This window comes from Grus americana, chromosome 5 (assembly GCF_028858705.1).
Source record: "Grus americana isolate bGruAme1 chromosome 5, bGruAme1.mat, whole genome shotgun sequence".
Classification (NCBI taxonomy): domain Eukaryota; kingdom Metazoa; phylum Chordata; class Aves; order Gruiformes; family Gruidae; genus Grus; species Grus americana.
Window position 1 is genome coordinate 17,300,510 of NC_072856.1, and position 24,331 is coordinate 17,324,840.

Genomic DNA, 24,331 nt, shown 5'->3' on the forward strand with positions numbered 1-24,331 from the left:
CATTTTTTAAATGACTTTTTTTTTTAGCTGACCTTTAGTTTTTTAGGCAGGGACGGGGGTCCAGGCCTAGCTTCCACCAGCCTTGAAATGCAAACTGCTATTGAGCTGCTCTAAGAAAGAGACTCCCTTCTGTAGCCTCAGATGCCTTTATTTTAACAAAGTTTACAAAAAAGGGGTAGAAAATTATCAAGTCAAGGCTTTGCCTACCTTACAGTTTCCTTTGCTTCCTTTCAAGCAAGCTATTTAAAAACATTTCCTACCCACTGAAAAAAAAACCCGCTCTGGACAGTTTGGATGCACAGTGGACAACAGCAGGTAAGGTTTCAGCAGAAACATATACTCACTGGTTACTTCAGGTTGGTCCGGCGTTGGACTGTTCAGCTCATCTTCCTGCTGCTGCCGTTCCTCAATGCTCTGCGAAGGAAAGATGCTGAGGTACTTACTTTCAGGAGAGGTCACTGAGGTATGAAGCCCCAGCAGGCAAGATAAATCCATTCTGGTCCTCTGAGCAGAGAGGTCAGACCTTTCTCCGGTGAGCACTTGGGAATGGTTAGCTCCAGGCAGCTGCACAGCAAATTTGGATGGCTCATTTTGTGACATCCCTCTTCAGCCAGGAAAATGGATCATCTTCTTTCTTCTTAGGGCGAGGTGGATTATCAGATTTCAAGTGGCAGATCTCAGAGCTGGTGCTTTCCCTGAAACGATCAGCTGGACCTAGGTGAGGAATCACCGACCTCGTGACAACTCACCAACAGCCTTGAGAATCTGTAAAACCTGGTTATTCCCAGCATTTTGGTAACGGTGATTTTTGGATGGACATAGACAAACTGACACATCAGGAAAGGGAAATTATCTTTCGCACGAAACATTTGCTATGCCAGACTGTTATCACTGAGATTAGCTGCTGAACAGAAAATGTAGGTATGGTCTTGGGAACGAAGAGGTAGGAATGGATGCATTTTCTGGTTAACACAATGCCCCTAGAAATGCACAGACCTGGCTGCTTTCAGCTAGGGCTACAACACACTCCCTTCTCCCCAAAGCCATCCCAGCTGATTAAGTCCTATTTTTCTTTTATTTCTTTAGTAAAGAATCAGCAGAAGGTTTCCAGTCCTGCATTGCAAATAAAACATCTGTACATTGTACAGTGGACTAAGAGAAAAAAACAAAAACAAAGCTTTCCTATGTGTATCAAGTGTTTGGATTTTAGAATAACCAAAAGACATGGCACTCTTGTCCTGTATTTTATTAGGAAATTAACAGGCTGATTGATAACCTGAAATTACATAGTGAATCTCATTTAAAAAATGTTCAAAATCATGACAATAATTTTGATTTCTATAAAACATAATGCCCAGATACAATTCCTGTTTATGCCTGTAAATTTCTACACCCTTAACATTTATCTACTGCGCAGCAGCGAGGCTGGATAATTGTAATATAATCTGTGACGTTAAATACAGTATACTTTGCAGTCCAAATGAAGGAGATGAAATGTTGAAAAGAAAGCCCGGAATACGAGCAGCACTATGAGAAGGTTCCCTGCGATCTCAGTTCACTACACATCGGTATTTCAGACTGCTCAAAGATATTAAAGACTGGTGACGTTAACTGCTGTGCAAAGTTATGAGGCTTTAGGGCATCAGTTTTCCAGGAGAGGGAGAGTGACCGCCGTGGGGTACAGGCTCTGCAGTGAGGAGAACAGGGTGCACTGGATGTGCATGATGCTCAATGTGCAAGAGCTGATAAATCTGTCTACATCTCCCTCTTTTGCCAGTGGTATGGGCTACCACCCCTGCCCCCCCCCACGTTGGACTAAATAGCTTTTTCTGACACTCTGTCAGCTTTAAAGATGTTCCACGTTCAAAGCAGGGCTATTATGGTAGAGGTACCTTAGTAATCAAAGCCCAAATCCTGCTCACGTTGCGTACGTGAAAAATCACACTGAGCCAAGCACTGCTGGCTTTATGGCAACTATCGTGGGGTAAGGTGGTTCAGCTCTGTGGGTTGTAGCTGAGGCCCTCAGTCCTCTAAATTAGAGCTGGCACCTTTCAATACCAAATTACGCTTGTAGGGAGTTGAATTTCTGAAGACATTATTCAGGAAACTATCAAATTGTCGTATTTGCTGTCTGGATGAGAGATGCTTTCCTGAACTGGGGCCTTGATTCCTGCGAGGATTACGGATGCTCAGCGAGCGGCCAGCTCAAGCACTTGACCAGCAAGTCCAGTCACTTCAGCCTCTTGTACTATTCTTGGTGACTCTAAGCTAAAACCCAGTAGATTTAAGAAGTAGTGGGCCTTCTTTTTAAAAAGCTATTTCAGGACAAGTACATTCAGACCACTGTGTTTTCTATTTATATATAAATTCTTTGGCAACAATTTTCTAGAAAGCAGAATAATTTTTTCTATGTAATACTTTATTGTCTCCCCATGAAAAACTGGTATCTTAAAAAATCTATAGCACTTTCCACTATAAATAGTATTGTTCCAGATTAAGGATTAGTTCCTCCCTGAAGAAAAACAGATTTAAAAAACCTGGTCATTATCTGATAACTGTTTATGTAGCAACATTAAAATAAAACAGAAAAAGAAAATCATTCAGTATGTGGTTTGTCATTCTCTAGAATCTTAGTGTACGTTTATACAATAAAAACAACATAAGTTATCCTAGTTTGTTTTAAAAACCTTAGTAGTAGAAATATATTGCTATCTGCAGATTCATAAACAGAATGCACTTTTTCCATCTAAGTTCAAGTATTATTAGAATATTATTATTACTATTATTATTATTAAAGGAGCTCTAAATCCTTGCCATTTGCCTGTCTTTACATCGTTTTGGTCTTTCTGAAAAATAATGAGTTGTGATCATTTATTTGTGAACAAAATCAACGTGGAGCTTCAGTAAGTTTTGCCTGGTAGAAGACGGCCTGGCAATCCTTCGGCTACTACGAGCGGCTTTAGAAGAGCGTATTTGAGACTAGTGGTATAGATACAGTAGTCGCGTGTTTTCTTGGATGGCTGAGGGACTTAATTCCTTCCAGGTTCTCAACGTTCAGTCCCATTTAAAGGAGTAGGGTGGGAAGAACCCAACCCGGACTTATATCACATCAAGATATATCATCTTCATTTCTTCTCGGTACTGTCAGTTGCTCATAGGTCGGCAGGGTGTTATTAGGGAGGAAAAGATCCGAATTGACATTGTTGCCTCTCTGAGATGACCTGTTGTTCCCTTGATCCCCCTGCTGACGGGAAACCAGATGATGCAGCATATCTGTGATGAGGTTCAGTTTCTGGTCCATTTGTGTAACCTACAAAGGCAAAGGGAAGGTTTGTTTAGTAGTAGCACGTGAGAAAATTGCAGCAAACCATGTGATACAAATGCAATATTAAAATGACAGTTTTCTTAATTAGGATCACAGCAACCTCTAAGAAGACACCACAGATTCACAGTTCATCAAACAGAGCACTAGAAATTTAATGCAATAGGTCAGAGTTGGATGAGGACAGGCCTGTTAACAGTCACCTCTGGGTATGTGCTTTGACACTCATTTTATACCTGGATGAACACATGACAAATGGGCTTTTAAAGAGCTGTGCTGGGATAGAGAACGAAGTCCCAGAAATGGGATTTTTGTTATTAATGTGTCCATATTTTTTTGAAAACATGATCAACATGCTCCTGTAAATATCTGCTCTAGTCGCAGTGATCTAATCAACTCTATGCTAGGACTGACTGATGCTCTTTGTTACATTTGGGCCCAATTACCAGCTCAGGCTGCAAAATGCCCCACAGATATTTTTGCTGCCGTGCGTGTGAAGCAGCTGGGGTCTGTGGCAAGAGCTGGGAGTGGGGCATGATTTGGTTTTACACTCTCACCTCCCCAGTGACACAGCGTTCCGTAGGATTGCCGTTTGAATGACATGATTCACAGCAAGCCAGAAACTCTTCTAAGATGGGTGAAAGCTAATTTTTCAAATGGGGGGCTGCAGGGGAAGGTTCAGCCTGAATCCATAATGCTCATTTTCTTCTACCTTTAGACAGAAGCTCCTTAAATTATTTAATTCCTCTTTTTTTTTTTGCTTTTTCTGCTCTTTCTTCTAATCTTTAGGAGAAAATATAATGAAAAATCAGGATACCTAATAAGAGGCTAGGTTATGGATTTGTCCAAAATTTAAACTCTATTTGGCGTACATTCCTGGTACTCAGAAGAAAATCAAGAATGAAATGTTTCTAGGAGCACCACAGATTCAGTCTCTGGTTTCTTGCATTTTCCAGTCAAGAAATAACCTGTTTCACCCCTTTTATCTGGCATGGGAAGCCTCCTCTCTGGCTGACTCCAATGTACGGAGCGAGATGTCCAGAGGGGAAGATGGGCACTTCCAGCTTCAAAGTCCTGCCCACTTTCTGCCCCTTGGCATGGCAAGCATTGAAATTGGGCGCTAAGAGTCTGCCTTACCGCCTCCTACTCTCTTCTACAAGCGTAACGAGAAAGCGTCAATTTTGCCATTGTAGTCTCTGAGCCATCGATCCACAGGGATCCTAAAACACTAAGTAAATTCTAGGCAAAAAGATGTAATACGTTTTAAAAAGGGAAAAGAAAGTAAGCAGAAAAAACATGATAGGAATAAATTGCTGCCTAAAATATCTGCTAGAAAGTAGTGAAAGGCACATAAAACCGCCAGAGAGAGCATGAGTGGGAGCAATTTATATGTGCCTGGCTATCATCCAAGTATCACACAGGATAGTAAAAGACAGTAAGGCTGAGCAGAACATCAACAAACTCGGAGGATTTCAGCAGAGACTAAAATTTTTCCACCGTAGAGAAAATGCTGGTTTTTTCAAAGACACTGTACAACTGGTAGAGAAGCAGATACAGTGATTTAAAAATATGAGGTGCCAGAGATTTATACTTTGCAGCTGGTTTTGAAAACATTAGCCAAAGCACCCTAGATGGTACATGAAACACTAGTAATTCTGGATGGGAAAGGCTGTTGAAAGATGAGATTCTTCAAATGAGGAAGCTGAAGAACACGTAAGTTCAAGATTTCTAGAAGGAAATACAGATGGAAAATTGAGCAGATCATCAGGTTTTAATTTAATCACTATTTGTTCATTCCCTTAAAAAGAGGCATGCTTTGCCCAAATGGTGCCCATCACAGATAGCAAACTCATGATGCTCCAAGCGTTGACAGTACAAATCAGTGCTAGTGAAGCCTGCAAAAATATCTCATTCCTCCATTCCCCGCTGCCCAGGTATCACTTGCTTTCTGAGACAGCTGCACTGGAAGGACTGTAGTGGAAGACTGCAGACAAACGGCTATCTTCAAAGTCCGAAGGACTTTTCCTCTAACCAGAAATGTCTTTTTGCTAATTATTCTAAACTAACCAGGGGATTTTTTCTATATATATTTCTTAATTTGTGATTCCAGGCAGGGATTACCAGAGGAAACACAGACTGAAGATATATCTGGAAAATGTGCATTTATGAAACTCTTGCAGTGATGAGCTATTGAACATGACAGTAGATTGGACTGAGATCTGGATAGTCCTTCAACAGCTGTGCATCTTGGTGATGAAGTACTGGAGAGAAATGAGATGTGAATATTCTTGCTGGGAAATAAATTCCCAGAGATAATTGTCTAATTTTTTCTAGGGAACAAGGTTTGGCTGCTGCAGCTGTGGAGTGCAGGAGGCCCACAGAAGCAGAGGCAGAAGCTAATTGCTATTCAGCTGAGCCATATGAGATAAAAAGTAAAGACCTTTGTCTTCCATATTGCTCCTTATTGGGGTAGGGCTCTAAAGCCACAAAGCTTTTCTGGAGGGAGGTCCAGATAGCTGGTTGTGTTTAGCTGTTGTTTAATCAGTTTTGCTTTCCAGTAAAGCAAGCCATTTCCCAGGGAGTTCTGCGCCCGTGAAGGGCTTGCTCCAAGACACGCTGAAGTCAGTGGCAGTTTTTGGCAATCACAGACTTCCAGTGACTTCAGCGGGCTCTGGATCAATCTTGGACTGAATCGTTAATCCCAAATAGTAACACATTCTTTGGATATTACAAGAGAAGGAGCAGTCTGGATTTCTGTACGTTGCTTTGCTCATGCTTCCTGGGGCTGGATCAGAACAGATGACTACAGGACGATGGGCCCCCCTCCTTGGTTCTGACAAAGGGGTGTCTGCTTAAAATATGAGACATTTTAAAGAGAAAAGTAAAAGCCACCAGAAGGCAACTTCTACTGTCATCACAGGCCTCTGATGTATAAGAATAAGAGGCTTGCTGGTGAATGGCCTTGCTTATTAGCATGCCCAATCTGCCCCTTGTCATCCAAACACACATCCTGAAATATATTGTTCACTTGTTTGCTGCAGAGATAATTATACCCACCAGAAAAATGTCATCGTGTGCAATACTCTTTTTATTAAACTAGTTTTATGCACTTAGCATGGAGAAGTGTATCATCTCTCCTGAATCATACTTTCAAACACATTTACTTGATTAGAAATTAACTATGATGCCAGAATGAATGAAAGTAAAGCAAACAGAAAAACTGCTGATGTTGCTATAATCTTAACTGCTTTGGACAACTCTGATCCCTCTACTTAAAACAGCAAACAGTGTTAATTATGTAGAAAAATAACTCGGACTGATTTGTTTCTTTTAGGAAAAACTAAGTAAGCTCTTTCTAGCTGATTTATGTTTCATTAGAAGCATGATGTTTGTATGATCAAATTCTTTATATGCAAATAATTTCCTTTGTATTTTACAGTTATTGAGTAGAGGAAGTGGTGTTTGAAACTCTTCAGAAATTACACACCACAGTTATTCCTAAATCTTACTGAAATATTGTATGAAAACAAGATTTTTCCATCCTCCGAGATAAGTTTTTTAAAAATAAAGATCTAAGGATCATAGATTGAGCACAGATGGAAAGAAGCAGATTTAAACAAGTTTTGAACCTAGCTCTTAGAAATTAATGAAAAAATCCCATCCGTGCAGTGCACTGAGAAAAAGAAACCAACCCAAATAGTTCTTCACAAAGGCTGAAAGATGAGAGCACAAGTCTTAAATGGCACATCGTGAAGAAATGTAGCTATGTTACAGAACGGATTTTTGCTCTCCCTAAAAAGTCACAGAGGCACGTGACTACGCTGACACCCCACACAACTGACAAATGGCGATGATGTAATTCCTGTGAACCAAAAGGTCCTTTTAGGTCATTTTTTCAGGAGCAACAGTCTTCTACAACTGGATATAAAGTGACATGCCATCTTTGTTTTTTTTTTTTTTTTAGGATTCAAAGGCATTTCAGGAGAGGCTAGTGAACTTCCCTTGTGATGAGAGGAGAGAACAAAATAATGAGCAATTTATCTATTAAAATTCCACAGATCTTCACATTACAATCATTTTAAATGCTCTATAATTTTAAGGATTCATAACAAATTCATGGTACAATTCAGAACATAAAATGTAACAATGAACTTCTTTCCTTGCTTTTTAAAACAACAACCACCAAAGAAGCCTGAGTAGCTCCAGGGAAATCTGGAGGAGAATCTCCTTTATGCACCCCTGTAACGGAGAACTAAAGAGCAGCACTCTGGAGACCCACTCCCAAAACTAATTATAGGGATTTACTGGGAAGGGGCAAGGACAGATGGAATTACGGAGCTGAGGGGAACAGTATTTTCAGCCATGGATATTCAGGATAGTGGGGAAGCTGAAGGACAAAATTTGGTGTCTGGCATAATTTAGGCCACAAAGACCACAAATTAACAGTAAGTTATGCCAAGTGCTGCTCCGTGATCTGGAGGGATCAAGGTTCATTAACGCTGTTGATTAAAGCTGTCTCATCTGCCCTTCGTTCTCATTCTCAGAGATTTCTAAAGTAAATATTATTAAGGGTAAAAATCACAGTCCCTTTGGACAGAATGGTGGTTTTTAACTACCTATGTCCTTAACACGGATGACTGATTAAACAAATAATTCGTGCTTAATCAAGAGATTTTTTTATCAGCAGAGTGCTCACTCAGTGGGTTCAGGGGGACCGTGCTTGTTCTTAATACAGAAAGCCAAGTGTGAAGCTGCTAAAGGAGAAGAGGAAAACCAGAACACAAGCAACACTGAACGAAAAACGTGATAAAAGAAAATTTCAGCTGCTTTTCCAACATGAGACTCCCCAGTCTGCTACTCTGACTTATCTTGTCGTTCATTCTTGAGGGTGCAGCTTTTTAGCTCAAAGTGAACCATCTCTTTAAGGCACTTTTTCAAAATACCTGAAGATGATTGGGGAGATCTTCATGTATTTATCACTCCTGGTGGCCTGTTAATACGCAGGACCCTATTGCTCTGCAGTGTGGCAAACTTCTAGGGAAAGAGAATGATGCTTTCGCCATCTGTGCATCCTGGTAAGCAGTGTTGTACAGAATCCCTAATGTGTTTGCTATTCAATAGCATACTCAGTAATGAGCTAGCTTTATATTTCAGAAAAACACATAAAAATATCCTATCTATTAACAAAATCATTGTCAGGCACACGATTCAGTTGAAGAAAAGATAAGAAGCAAAAAATACTCCAGAACTTATGATACTTGTTAATGGTAATGATATGAAGGACGGTATCAGTATCGAGCAGTACTTAAGGAAACAGTGAGTGTGTTCTGCAAGCAAAGGTGTGGTTATAAATCACGTTTTTCTTTGGTGGGATCCATCCTATTTAAGTTCTTGAGAATATCTGAGGAAACTACAGAGAGCAGCTTCCCTGGCTCCTCTTCTTGCTAAATCCCTACACATTTTGATATCTCAGTATTTCTAAAAGTTGATGCTTTAGTTTTGAGGACCCTGTGGACAGGAACAGATACAATGTTAAGAGTGGCCTTCTAGAGAATTTCAGGGATAGGTATGGGAATCTTCACAGAGGATTTATTTTAAACATTTCTCTATAATAGTGGCAGGAGAGACCAACAACTTCAGTATTATTAAAGAAAGTTTCTTTGTTCAGGTACATGGTTCTTCAAAAATCATGGAAAGAGTCTTCCTTCCATTTACAGTACCCAAGATCCCAGATTCTTGCAAATCCTCTTATCAGAGCTTCTGGCTTCAATTTGTTTATTTTGTTGCCAGAGATTAGGCATTAGTCTTGCTGGAGGTTATATACCCGTTGCTGAGGTGTTTATAGGAGAATGTAATCTGCACGAAGGAAGATTTGTTCTCCAGGCTGTCTGTACTTTCTCTTGAGAGCTGGCCAAAGAAGGGAGTATGCGTGCAGTGTCTGGGGGAAGGATAGAGGAAGCGGAGCCAGTGAGAAAACACTCCCCTCTACTATAAGATTACTCATCGCTAGAAAAATATAAAGGCTGAGCTTCTGAGGAACCAAATAAACAGGTTTTGAGGGTTGCATGTGACAAATCATTTTCTAGTCAATGAAAATATTATATGAACCACTGTCTTAACAGACAAATAAAATGGATAACTTTGAGACAAAAAGCATCTTTGGAAAGAAAGGCACTCATTACACACTGTGTCCTAAAATCAGCTCTCTTGCATAAAGCTATCAGTGCCAATCTCTTCTTCGCTTTGAGATACTAAAAATTGTTCTGCTTTTTCAGTAAACCGAGACTGTTGCTGGTCTCATCTTACTCTGCATTTTTACAATAAAATATTTCTCCTACACTTCTCAAAGTGTAAAAAAACCTCTTATTTTTTTGTAGTAGTAACCCTTAAATGGTTGCTGGTAATTCACCATTAATCAGGGTGTGCCGCTTGTGCTTTCAACAGAGGGTGATGACCTGGGACTGGGAAGAAACTTCTGAGTCGTTGAGTTGGGGTCAGAGCTGAGAAACAACCAGGATTTATAAGCCGGCTGCTGGCTCCGATTCTCCACAAGTTACCTTGATATCAGAGTGAACTGCTATTAAAAAGGGCTTGACTTGGCATAGTAAATTCCTAATGCACTGTATAGAATTACAGTTTTATCACACATTTTTCTTAATTATGTTGGGAAGTAAAACAAACTGGTAACACCAGCATGTGGCCATTTGATTACTGACTATAACACTCGTGGCATTTTAAAGTAGTTTTTGTTTGTTTGAAGAATTTTGTCCTGACCGTGCAGCACAAGCTGTAAGGTACCAGGTGCTCAAGCTAAAGGAAATGGGAGAAATGACAGGGTTGATTTATGCCTTCTTTCTTTCCATCAGAATTGGGAAAGCAATTTTGATAAGCAAGTAACTATACTGCAGAGAATTATTTTTCCTTCCCAAATGTCCTTTTCCCTGAAGAAAAACATCTTTTTCTAAAAGCTTCCTCAAAGTTTCTGGAAATGTGACATCTCTGGTTAACTATTCACTCAGCTCCATTTCTTTCATGTGGATTTTCATGATTCTTAGTGTAGATTACATGTAGTGTAGATTTCATGATTCTGAGTGTAGATTACAACCATAATGTCGTTTTTCAGATTAGACGTCTCCCTTGAATTCTATTTGAAATCAACAATAGTAAGAGACATGCTCTGACAGGTCAAAAACTGGTATGAAGAAGCCACTTCAGTAATGTGTGATTAAATAAATAATATAATATAAAATACAGCATATATGTTACCAAACACAGAATATTGGCAGCATGTTTTCATAACTGCCTCTTTTATGATACCGCCCTTTTCCCCCAAATCAAAATGAAGATGCAGCCTTCAGGAACAGCAGCAGCTGAAGAGGATGTTAAGCAGTAAACCAGAAACCTTCACAGCTATCTTTGACTATTTCCAGCGCCTTACACACAACTCGTGTACATAATCCTTATGTGAATAAACGCTGCAGATCAGCAGCAGGCAAAAGTTCAGGTACGAGAGGTCTATTAAATAAGAAGACCTGCAAAGACACAAGTGGCAACAACAGATGCTGTGCTTATATAAGACAGCAATTCCTTTAAGATCTTAAAATTTACGAGACATAAAGAGAAATCAAAAGTTACTAACATACAAGTTGATTTAATTTTTACATGTCACTTTCATAAAATTACCTGGCTATAACTTGCTGCTTAACTAAAGGAAGCAAGGTAAGATGAATATATACCTCTCCTTCTAACAAGGAGGTCAGTAGGACACTGGCAAATGGAAGAATTAAGTTACAGGAGAGTCAAATACACTTGGCCATGGACTATTATAGAGTACAAGACCTCGAAAGCTGGAAAGCTTTTGGGGCAGTGCTTATTTTAGAAGTGGAGAAGATTCAGAAAGGCCCAAGGGTAAAAAAAGTCAGAAAGGCGTGACCTAAAATGCTGCTAGTCAAGACAGAAACGAGGACCACAATGGATGTGGCTGGAGGAGGTGGTAAGAAGCAGAGACTGGATACGGCTGCTACTTGAGAAGAGAGAGCTGAGAACGGTGGCCCTGGTTCAGCGCTTTTGTTGTTGCTATTAACAACTTCTTGCAAAAATATTTGGCTTATCTGAAACACCCAAACTGTTGGAAATCAGCTTTTCTTGAGAATTTTTCTTTAGCTCTAGGTGTAGATTTGGGCCATGAAGCCCCTCTGCCTGCTGATGGCTCCCCAAGCTCCCAGGCCAGCCCTGCTCACCTCACAAGTACCGCGTGCGTGCCCAGATGTGCGCAATGCTTGCAGATCTATCTGGCATCCAGAGGGCTATGGCCAAGCAATTAAAATTTGTGGTTGACTCTTATTGTAGATAAATGAGACAAGACTTAAAACACATGGAAATTTTCAAGTTAGGACAGTGTCCAAAATCTACAGTCTTTGGCCCAGCACAGCGTCAGGATACAGCATTTTTTTCTCTAAAATATTACAAAGGTCAGATTTTTTTTTTTTTAACCCTTTCCTCTAAACAGAGTAGCAGTAGATGAACAAGGGAGCTTGGAATGTTTTCCTCTCCTTGCATGAAGCCAGGAAAGTGAAGCTTAGGGTCTTGTCTCTAAATATAACTTTTATCAGAAGCTACTAAAGAAGATAAAATCCCCCTATCCTATTAACTGACTACTCTGGATTTTTCAAGAATTTGCTTATCTTTGTTTACTATAGTCCCACCTTCAGGAAATAATATCTCTTTGACCAGACACAACTGTCTTCCATTTAAAAATAAGACACATGTTGGCAAGGAGAGAGGGATTCTTTCCTTATAAGTGAATCGATGATACCAAAAGTATGAGACATCTATGCGTCCACAAAAATCACTGGACATCCGTCATCATAAACAGTTTCTGAAATTATGCTTAAATTGAAATCCAGCCTTATGGAGGGTGTCAAACAGACTTGAGATAACAAGAAATATAAGGGAAGTATTCATCAAAGAAACCAGGAAAAAAAGCCCCTTATCTTTATACAATAGTTTGGATATAGTTATAGAATAAATGGTGGTTATTAGTGCATCTTATATCCAAAGCACTGTGTAAACCTCTGTGTATCTATACAGTACCAAACTGCAGTAGCTACGTACTGTTATTGCTATCACAAAGTGGGGAACGCTGAGGCAGTAAAGTTAATGGCCCATCTTCAGATATGCTAAACATCTTTAAGTTCAACTTGGAAGGAAGAGCTTTAGCAAAACCTTAAAAATCTTCTCCCTTGCCCTGGACAGATCTTCAGATCTCAAAGAAAATTTCAAAGCACTTTTCTGATTTTTAATGAGACAGAAGGCTGGAAAACTGATTGCTTTCTCATTCTCAATCACATTCTTGTTCAGCAAAACATTCCTACTTTGGGTCCTTCTGGTTGAGCACCCCGGTACCTATCTGAAGGGGAAAGACAGACTCTTTGTTTAGCCAACAGGCACTTATATTAGAGATGCTTCAGTTCCACAGATGTGAAGAAAACTCCCCGTGGTACTTGCCTCTGGAGGACTCTTTCTGCTGGTTTAATCATGGCAGTACAGCCTCTGAATATCACTCCATATTTTTGTTGTCAGAAGTTTGGCTATCAGACAATAGCTTTCTCCTAGCTGTAGATTCCTGTTTCTAACATGAAACAGTGGCATATTTACAACACTTTAGGGTTAAAAAAAAAAAAAAGTAAAAGACCCAACTAGCATAAAAATATGTCCCAAACTCTTCTCCACAACAAAATAACCCCCAACCCAACCCCCCCTACCACCCTCACCAATTAAAGAAAACAAAAGTGACTAATCTTGACCTCTCTCCAAAGGGGAATGTTTTCCTTCTTGAATCCTTGGCTCTGGCTCTCGTATGATACTGGGACTATGACTAATAACCTCTTGCTGAGTACTGCTGATAATTTCACCATCGAGTAGCTGTTCTTGTTCTGGATCATCATAGTATGCATTTAAGTTGCCAAGATTTTATTTTTAAAAAAACAAAGAATAAGATATACACTCACAATCCCTAGTGTTAGAAATACATTTTTCAGCTTTAACTGTTAGGTTTTGCCTGACAATTTTTCCTCCTTCCTCCAAACTGTTATTTTTCAGATGCCTGCTATGAAACGGTTCCCTTTTTCCTTACTTTCTCTCAAACACTTTTCCTAATTCAAACCAGATTTGAGACTGCTGCTCTTTCTAAAGCAAATATGCCATGTATCACATTGAGTTAGGTCAGCATCGCTTATGTTGTGTTTCACACTTCACCCAAATGAGGCATCCATAGTGCTTTTCAAAGGGAGTAAAGCCAGATTAGGTGCACTGGGTTTTCTTGTTGGAATAGAAAGTGAGATGCATTCACAGGTCATGGATCTGATCTTATAGCATGGCATGAGTAGGGAAGGGCACCACTGTCTGCTTTTTGCTTGAAATGTTAAAAACCAAGATGACTTCAACTGTTTTTTCAAAAACAGATGTTTGGCCAGTTCCTTTTTTAGCATCTGTAAATCCGTAATGTACTCATAGTTTATGATTTGAAAGTTACTATATGGGCAAAAAAAAAGGACATAAACTCCTTTGTCCCTAAAATGAGCTTAAAAATTAATAACCATGCGATGACTTCTGCAGCAATCAAAAATGGAAGGGGAAAAGGAGTGAGGGAGAGAAAGGGAGAGAAGCAATTATAACAACAGCGAGTTTTGAGATTCCCTGAGGGCTGCTGGTAATTAAACCAACGGCAACATGAATCTCCGTTTGATGTGGTCACGAATTTGTTTTCAAAAGAAAAATCTTTAAAAAGATTCTTTCAAGAGAAATTTCTAGAGAACAAGCTCAGCATGAATAATTAGACCAGAAATACTTTGATAAATATTATTATGGAGAAGTCATTTATGGGCCATGGCATTTGAGCGTTAGAAATCCCGGTGATAAATAAGGTGGCAAGTTTGCTCCCATTCTGAACACATGAAACCAGGGCTGTATTCTTGTACGCTTGAGTCAGCTCCTCAGAAAGGAGGTGGCCTCTTACTTTGCCATTGCATTAAGCTTTACAAAGATGCAAATGCAAGACAGAAAATTTCAGTGGGAAAGCTCAGTGGAATGAAAGAAAACCACACACAATTCCAAAGGCACTTTTCATTCCCAGGAGCTGCACAGAGATCAGAGGTGAAATTTATCGGTGATAAAATGTCTGCGAGCCCACTCTACTCCTCCAGCCTTTCCAACCACCATTCAGTTCTGCTGAAATCATATCCTTGGAAATACCTCCTTCAGAATACTCTAAAAATAAAAACGCTTTCATTTTGTAGAAATGTGAGCACTCAGCAAAAGCACTGAAATCCAGAGAAGATGCAGGTGCTCTGCACCTTCTAAAATCAAGTTGCCTTGGACACCCCAAAATGGCATTCCATTTGTTTACTGACTGCTTCAAAAAGTGGAAGCAGATACAATCAATCACAAGCCAACAAATAACCAATGAGTGAACCAGAACCCAATATATTTACCAGTGGAAACCCCTGTTTAAAAGGAAAAGAAACTGCCTGTTGGCTGTCATGGCATTATTCATACAGGCAAACTAGCAGATCTTATGGATACCAGGAGCAAAACTACAACAAAGGCAACCAACTGCTAATGAAGAAGGGTTTTCAGTCAAATTTCATGGGTCATACAAAGTCATTACCATGCCTGCAGGAGTTCAACAGCTCTGCCAGTTGAATTTGGGGGAAATGAAGTGATTATTTTGTTATGCATTTTGTACTTTTAGACATTTTTCTTTAAATTCTAAGTTCTGAAGCCAACCGGCTATGCAAGAATACTAGCTTCAATTTCCCGAGTTAGCTTCTCACCAATATTATTGCAGAGAAAACCTTAAAAAAAGGTCTTCAGTGTACACCAAGGTCTCAGAAACTAGATTTTAAAGACTCTGATATTTCCTTTTTTTTTTGCTTAAAAACAACCTTATGGCTTTAAGCCAATTTCCTAACACTTTGGGGGCTTGACTAATTTTGAAAACTAACAGACAGATTGTTTGGCTACTGCTGGTAAGTTCTGCATGGGTTAACTTTCCAAATCAGTTCCATTGCAGGTTTCCCTCTGGTTTTGAGTCAGTTAAAATATCAAGGCTCTTCTCCATAACATTTTAAGCTATAATGACTTCAAAAGTAAACAAATGTTTCCGATAATGTGTTTGAAAAAAATAATGGATGACAAAGAGAACAAAAAATCCTTAGTGCTTTTCTTTGTCAATAGTTTCTTCTAGGAACACAGCCAGGCTGGGCATTTATTTGGAGTGGTAAACAGTGACTCAAAAAGTGAATCTATTGGCAGCGTAAGCAACTGTGCAGTGGTAGAAGCAAAAGGCTCACAGTCTTTCCTAGCTGATTAATCATCATGACAGGCTTGAAGACTAAATGATCTGCCCAGCTTCAGATGTTAGATGTGCATCCATCTCTTGCTATTCTTCTGGTTCATAGGCAGTAGCCTGGATCGTTCATTCTTAAGATAATGATGATCATTACTGTTCAAAACAAAAAGGATTTGGGCTTTGTAATTTTATCCTATGATAGACGAGGCTTCTACACAAGATAACACAGTACATAAAGTCTAGACATGATGAAATACTGGAAGATCCTTCAGGCAGAGGTGGTGACAGTCTTGCACATAGAGCTTTGTGATGTTTCCCTTCTCCACTCCCACCCCCTACCAGAACTGTTATCAATTTCGCAAAGGAGGAGCACGAATACATAGCTGGATCTTTCCCCTCAAGCCCCTGCCATTAAGGGCTGCTCTAGCCCCTGTAAAATCAAACCCAAAATGTAGCTTCTCTGCAATGGGAGGCAGCATCTGTTTATGTAACACGGTAATGCCCCACAGCATTTACAGATAGGAACAAAGAGTAGTGATATGACGAAAGCACAGGAGAACATCAAGGTGGCAGAAAGAAGCTACCCAACCCTGTCTAAGACAAAAAGTGCTACAAGATCGTCAATGGTTGCGGGTGATCAGAGACATCACTTTAATTCTCATCTAAAGGATGGTCCTCCACAGAGGGACCAAGTTTGTCTTGGGCGTCAGTCAGGAAGGACTTCATTGGCAGTGGCACTCCGGGAAGGGGACATCAGGGAATCAGCTTTCTGAAGCAAGCTGCAGCCCGTTCCTCCTGGACATTGACCATTTGTGTCATAGAAGCCAGACCATGCTTTACTTAGAAGATCTGAGTCTTCCGCACAAACTGGTTTAGCTGCAGTCATTTCTTATTTTCCCTTTGTGTATTTTCCTTGAAAGAGTGAAAGAGGTTACTACGGAGTTATTTATTTCCCTTCTTCTGCTAATCTCTTTTGCTAAGTAGTATCTTCCTCCCACTCCCGAGAGAGAGAGTAATCAGCTACTCAGTGGAGAAATTCATTCACCCCTAATCATTGCAACCCTTGAAAAGAGGTTGTCAGACAGCACCTACTAAGGACTTTACAGATTAAAATGCTAACATCATTCTGCATTAATTAAGACATTTTCATCCATTTTCATGGATGGCTTTATGTGATTCGGCTAACAATTCTAGGTCTGATACATCTGCTCTGAAATGTGAAAGGAGTTTAATTCAGTCTCAAGCATCACCGTTCCTTTCAGGTATAAGTTGCTCCTTTTTACCTTATAGTACCTGCACTGTTGATTTATATATTCAAGCAACAGTCTTTTCAAGTCAAGAAATAATCTCAAATTATACCTAAGTTTTAAGATAGATGCTGAACAACAGTGGGAATAATAAAAACAATAAAAATACCAGGTGCTTCTGTTTTCATTTTTGACCTCCAAGCTTCAAAAAGCTTTATGATACACAGTACTCACAGCTGAGGAAGTGGAAACAACAGAAGGTGAAACGACTTGCCTCAAGTCCTGCAGAAAATGATGGCTGAGTCAGGAACAACACCTTCACGGCCTGAAAACCCCACAATAACCACACTCGATGCATCTTTCTAGATGGGACGTGGGCTGTCGTGACGACGCAAGTGTCTGACACTGCCTTTTAAAAGCTGATTTACAGAGAAGGCAGAGGAGGTCTGGTTACATTTATCCCTCTCTGGCTCAGCCAGTACTCACAGTGTACATTTGCAAGTGAGAAGACCATGTGTGACCAGCTCCGATATGCGTTATTTATATAACAGTTCTACTGACTGAAAAACTAATAAATCCACAGCCTGCAGATGATGTGCAGACATACAGACACATCATCACAAATATCATTTTATCTTGATTCTTTGTCTTTTTTTTTCCCTGCTGTGGCACAACAGAGCATCCAGTACAATAGCAAAATAAGCCTCTGGCTATAGAAGAAGCTTGAGTAAATCATAGTGGTTCTCCACATGCAACTGACACAGAGGAGTAAGTGTCATTTTCCAGGGAGACATTTCTATATGAGTATTTCACATCAGTCAAACTTTGTCAAACCTGTTTGTGACGCAGTGCTGCCGGGTGCTCAACACTTCCCTTACTCTCTGAGTGCCCTTGACACCCAGGCAGCTTTTCAGTGAGGAAGATCCATGTATTCGCGAAGAAGTAAGTACATGTGAAACGCAAAGTCTATAAATTTCCGTAACAGCGACTGCACAATACAAGAGGTCAAAACGAGGTTTCTCTCCTGATGTATTGTAACCATGGCCTATTTATAATTCTACAGTTAATTTAGGGCTTGTATATCCGTGCTGGACAAAGAAGCTTGCCATGTGTAGAAAATGACATGAACTCAATCTTTGCAGACAGTCCCAGAGCCTACAAATGCTTTTGTTAGTACGGTGAGCACCTGTACTAATTACGCACTTCACTCACTTGGGGGTCATTGCTCACGGCAAAGGTTTTAAATCAGCCACCCCAGGAGACAGACATCATTATACTGCTGGAGCAGCAATTCTGATGCTGCAAAACTAGGCAACCCTGAAAATATACTCACTCTCTGAAGTCTCTAAAGGTGGAAAACTGTAATACCCCATTGCTGGGCACAAGAAGACAGTCCAGAACGTTTGAATGAATAAAGAAATTGAAGGACTAATCAGATACTGTTGTTGAAATCCAAAGTTTAGCATTATTTTTAGATTTAAATATGCATTCTTCTAACTTTCATGTAAATGACATTTTTTCCATCTCTCATTGTATAGTAATGCCTGACCCAGCAAAACTTGTAAACATGTGAGAAATGTCAAATAATTTCATTTTATTCACTTTGTGATTCATAGGTGCTATTTATGTACCTAAAATTATGCTCAAACTCAAATGCCAAGGTCAGCGTTCATTTTTTTATGGATGTAGTTCCCCATTCAAAATCATCTTCAGCCACTGCAGCTCTCCCCAGGCGGTCCCTGCTCACACTGATGCTAATCAGTGCTGGTACTTCCTTTAGCTCGGTGTGCAAAACTTGAAGAATCAATGGCATATAACCTCAAAGCCAGCATCTAACTGGTCAGAGGGGGCAGAGATACCTGCATCTCACATTCCTCTTCTCCTAATCTGTCAGTCAGCACTTAAAACCCATCAGTAGATTTCTCACTGGCAAATCACAGAGCGGAAAGTTATTTTAGGGAGGTGCTTCCTTCAATTAAATACACTCCAAGGTTTCATGCTGTCCTCAACATAAAAGTAACACCATTTCTACCAAAGGCAAGAAGCACCCATGGTGTGAGCAGCGTTCTCCACCCAGCTGTTTACAGGCGCTCTGCACCACAGTACCATACAGTGGGGGAAGTAAAAGGGGAGAAGGAGAAGAATTTGTTCAGTAACAGCAAAGAACAGGAGCAAGGGCAGAAAAGTAATGAAGGGCAGAGAAAGGATCTTTGAAGCGTTCAGTGTTTTCACAACTGCATCTTATGGGAATGTTAAAAAGGTTTTCAAGGATGTGAATGACCAAATACACAAATTCTTCATAAGGTGCTAGGAACTCTAACATTCAAGTTAAAGGCAATGAATCAATTCATTTTATATCAAATTATCTCCAAACTCTTTAATCCATGTTTCATCTTGTAGTTTACAAGCACACAGTATAAATTTTCACAGGCATATAGACACAAATTTTCTTTACCATTTGCGTGATCTTTTTCAGTCAGATTCATTAGGAAACATTATAAAAAAAAAAAATCCCTTGAGGCCTGTGTACCACATGAACCTCTCCCTCCCTCCACTGTGACTCAGGAACAGGACATAGAATAGTTTGAGCGGAAGGGACCTCAAATATCATCTAGTTCCAAACCCCCCTGCCATGGGCAGGGACACCCTCCACTAGACCAGGTTGCCCAAAGCCCCATCCAGCCTGGCCTCGAACACTTCCAGGGAGGGGGCATCCACAACTTCTCTGGGCAACCTCTGTCAGTGTCTCACCACCCTCACAGTGAAGAATTTCTTCCTTATATTTAACCTAAATCTACCCTCCTTCAGCTTAAGGCCATTAACCCTTGTCCTGTCACTACTTGCCCTTGTAAACAGTCCCTCTCCAGCTTTCTTGTAGGCCCCCTGTAGGTACTGGAAGGCTGCTATAAGGTCCCCCCATAGCCTTCTTTTCTCCAGGCTGAACAATCCCAACTCTCTCAGCCTGTCTTCACAGCAGAGGTGCTCCAGCCCTCTGATCATTTTTGTAGCCCTCCTCTGGACTTGCTCCAACAGGTCCATGTCTGTCTTGTACTGGAGGCCCCAGAGCTAGATGCACCAGAGCGGAGTAGAGGGGCAGGATCACCTCCCTCGACCTGCTGGTCACGCTTATTTTGATGCAGCCTAGGATATGGTTGGCTTTCTGGGATGCAAGCACACATTGTGAGCTTCTTGTCCACCAGTAGCCCCAAGTCCTTCTCCTCAGAGCTGCTCTCAATCCATTCCTCGCCCAGCCTGTATCCATGCTTGGGATTGCCCCAATCCAGGTGCAGGACCTTGCACTTGGCCTTGTGGAACTTCATGCGATTTGCATGGGCCCACCTCTCCAGCCTGTCGAGGTCCCTCTGGATGGCATCCCTTCCCTCCAGTGTGTCGACCGCACCACACAGCTTGGTGCTGTTGGCAAGCTTGCTGAGGGTGCACTCAATCCTACTGTCCATGTCCCTGACAAAGATATTAAACAGTGCCGGTCCCAGTACCGACCCCTGACGGACACCACTCCACATGGATATCGAGCCGTTGACTGCAACTCTTTGAGTGCAACATCCAGCCATGTTTTATAACAATGTCTCCTAAAAATACAGTAGTCCCAATTTGCTTCTCTTTCACCCCACAGTAAATGAGGAGTAAACTTATTGATGCCAATGGGATTAAAGTAATGTAAAAGGCCTGAAAACATGGATCACTGTTAGCACTCATAAGAGTACACTCCAAAGGCTCGTCCATTTGCACACAACATATCCCCTATAGTAATAGTATATAGTAAATAGCACATATCACTGCAAAGAACTCACGTGACTAAATGGTTTAAAGCAGATCTTTCTTCAGTGCACAGAGAGCATTTTCTTTTACTCTTTTAAAAACCAACCCTGGCATAAAAATTCTAGCCATGTCTTCATTCTTCTGTTACTTAAATTTCCTAAAACTGCACAACTTCACAGAAAACATACTATAAAAGAAAAAAAAAAAACAACCGACCAAACAGAAAACACCAAACCTGGCAGAATGTATTCAGAGAAACTATAGTTTTGGAAAAGAAATGGCCAGGTTTTTAGTATACACTATAAAAGTAATGATAACCAAAAGGTTATCTGAAGTGTAATTTAAAGAAATGTGTTTGCATTGTTTTCAGTTAAAACAATCCCGAGGCCATGAGTAAAAGTTCCGAACTGCAGGACAGTAATGAGTTTGTGAATCAGGACTGTAAATCCCCTGTGCTGCGAATGTGGGAGCCATCAGGAGCACACACGATTGAGTCAGCAGTTACCAAGACACATACATACAGCACAGGCCACTCAAGTCTCCAAACTGCCATTTATCATTTCCTGAGAGAACAGTTTCTTGGCAAGCCTCCTTTAAAAACATTTTTTTTCCAAAAGAACCGACCATTCCAGCAGGCTATGAATACCACTATAATTTGGTCTATTTTTCATATCAAGTAGACTATGGGCTCTGGTTTTCAGTTAATTAAAGAAACCTTTTTTTCAGATTTCCAAATGTTGTTTGCAGCAGGGTAGATCCCACAACGAGCCAGCTCTAAAACAGTGCCAGTCACAGCCTGAATCAGATGGAGAAGGTGAAAAAAAAAAAAAGACATAAATAAAACCACGGTTTGAAGTTGCAAAGCCCAACTTACATAATGCCAAATTTGTTCACCCTGCCAAACTGTTAACTTTCGTCTCTGATGAAAATAGCTGTCTTGAGCTTGACTGCATTAATACTTCAGAATGTGTAATGGCTCAGAGCTGTCGGTCAGAATTTGGACTCCATCTGTTGTCGTCATCGTTGTTGTTGTTGTTATTAATATTATTATTACTACTACTACTACTGCTACACACTAATAGCACTTAGGGGCCTCATCTGAGATCAGAGCCCTGACGGGCTATGAGTTCTCCGCACATACAGAGAGAAACAGCCCTTGTCTTGAAAAATGCATGATCTGAATAGATGAGATAAAAAAAGGGGTGGGACAAAGATCATATTTTCATTCCTGTTTTATACATATGGAACTGAGATACAGAGGGATTAAATGTCTTGCCTGTACTCACACAAAAAATATCTGGGGCAAAAGTTAGGAATTGAACCAAAGTTTTCAAGTTCAAATCAACTTCGTCTTCCTTTATTAACCCTATGCTTACTAACTCCAGGACGGTACTCAAATCTCTATTTATAAGCTGAGACATCAGAGCTGTGTTCAGCCTTTGGGCACACAGGGCCTAAGCACAGGAGGGGAACAACATGCCTCTAACCTCTTGTAAGAATATGTATGTTCACATAGCAATAGTTACTTGTGGCTTTGCTTCTTGAAGCTTTACAAAAATCAAACTTAGGAAATAAAGTCCTATATTTTGATTTCCTATTTGGTGAAGGAAGTCTGGATTTTGCTATTTCTCTGCAGAGTCCTTTGTGCAAGCGGCCACAGAAACAACAAACTGTGCCATGCTTCAGGAAAAAAGTAAATAATCACTTAATGGGTTTCTCTAAACATCTGACCTGCAGTTCACACATTCTTACTAAAAAAAGAAAAGAAAAAAGGAGTAGTTATACATGTTTTAGTAAAGAACTATTATATTACTTTGTGTTCAGAAAAAAACCTAGTAGTTTTCTACTTCAGAAGTAGTTTCCTTCTGAAAATCAAGTAGTTTCATTTATTTTTTAGATTGTTATATAGAATCAGAGAATATCTCAAGTTGGAAGGGATCCAGAAGGATCATCGAGTCCAACTCCCTGCTCCCTCGCAGGACTACCTAAAACTAAACCATATGACTAAGAGCATCATCCAGATGCTTCTTGAACTCTGACAGGCTTGGTGCCATGACCACTTCCCTGGAGACCTTGTTCCAGTGACCGACCACCCTCTCAGTGAAGAACCCTTTCCTAATGTCCAACCTGAACTTCCCCTGACACAGCTTCATTCCATTTCCTCGTGTCCTGTCGCTGGTCACCAGAGAGAGGAGATCACCACCTCCCCCTCCCTTGCCTGCCTCTACCCTAAGAATGTGCGATTTTAGAGGCTCTCACTTTGGCCAAATAAAAGGTCAAGGTTTTGTTTTGTTGTCAGTTGGTTTGTTTGGGTTTTGTTTTAAGAGAAAGAATAAATGTACCTGAAATTAGGACAACTTCCAGACAAATTTCAAGTCTTCATTCCAAAGTATGGATGTAGGAGAGCATCTTAAAACACTTACAAGATTTAAAAATAATCACAATAATACAGGCAAAATTATGTGTCTCTTCCTAACTTTCTTCTTGGGATGGCTGAAGCTTTTCAGCTGAAACATTCCCAAAAATTTTAGTCTGAGATGCCCAAAATGGAAAACTTTGGGTCAGATGGTAAAAGGTGCACACAACTAAACCAAAGTCTTACAGTGGGAAATGTCTTATAAAGTTTTGGTAAGGCTCTGAAGCACTCCCAATGCCCAAGAACAAGCAGGTGAGTACACATAATAAATCCCAAAACACGTTTACATGGGAGACCAACTGTGCTTCATTACTTGGCTTCAATACCACACTTTTGGATACTTTTACAGAAAAGAAGATTGTCATTACTTGCCCTGGTCAGTAAACAGAGTTTCTGTTGAATGGGAAATTATGGCATATGACAATTTTTTTAACCTCTCAAAATACTGAGATATTTCAAGGAGTGGAAATTGCAAACTATTTTAATTTGGAAACACTTACATGGCTTTAGCTTCATAATGAATGTTCATAGTACTGAAATATTTAATTAAAAAAGTAAAAACCCTATCGCTATCCCAAAGTGCCTAAAAGGAATAAAAAGATAACAAAACAGACTAAGTGCAGCATTTCAATGTCCTTGGATTAAAATGCTGATCACAATGAAACAGTCTAAATCAATGATTCCAAGCAGGTTTGACTGAAAATGTTATCCAAGCAGCCTTGTTCACATGTGACAAGACAGAAGTTTGTACTGGGACCTCTATTTTTTTTTCCAAAAGGCTAATTTTTGCCAGCCCTATCTAAAATAAGGTGTTTAGGACTTCTTACTTTTTGAATAACCCCCCTTCTCCCCAACAAAACCCGACCATGTCTCAGTCCTTCCTTGCCATTAGCTTGTCCTCCTGAGATGTTGACACAAGTGCCTGTTCATTGGGGAAGCGCTTTGGAGTGGGCCTCTGAAGAACCGCCTGTCATGAGGGCTATCAGTTTTAAAATCATTTACAAAACTGAAGAATTTCCTGTTTCTGTAAGTGGCTCTAACTAGTTCTTTCCAGCAGAAATCCCTGGAGAGGCAAATTGTTTTTCCATGTACAGAACTGCAACAGCTAATGCTGCAAAATAACAGGGCTTCCAGTAACCTACGTATGGTCCTTGGATGGCTGAAGTGCACCTTTCTACCTCCAGCTTTGCCCAAGGTGAGTAGGTAGCAAGTCC

General features: G+C 40.3%; 1 protein-coding gene across 4 annotated transcripts in view; it reads right to left on the bottom strand.

The window, feature by feature from the left end:
* Window positions 1-1,248: 1,248 nt before the first annotated feature.
* Window positions 1,249-24,331, bottom strand: part of KCNQ1 (potassium voltage-gated channel subfamily Q member 1) — a 364,087-nt gene continuing 341,004 nt past the window's right edge. For all 4 annotated transcript variants that reach the window (XM_054828304.1, XM_054828306.1, XM_054828305.1 and 1 more), the window contains one exon: window positions 1,249-3,310. In XM_054828304.1, the coding sequence (XP_054684279.1) occupies window positions 3,110-3,310 (201 nt within the window). In that variant the 3' untranslated portion in view covers window positions 1,249-3,109. The remainder of the gene's footprint in view (window positions 3,311-24,331) is intronic.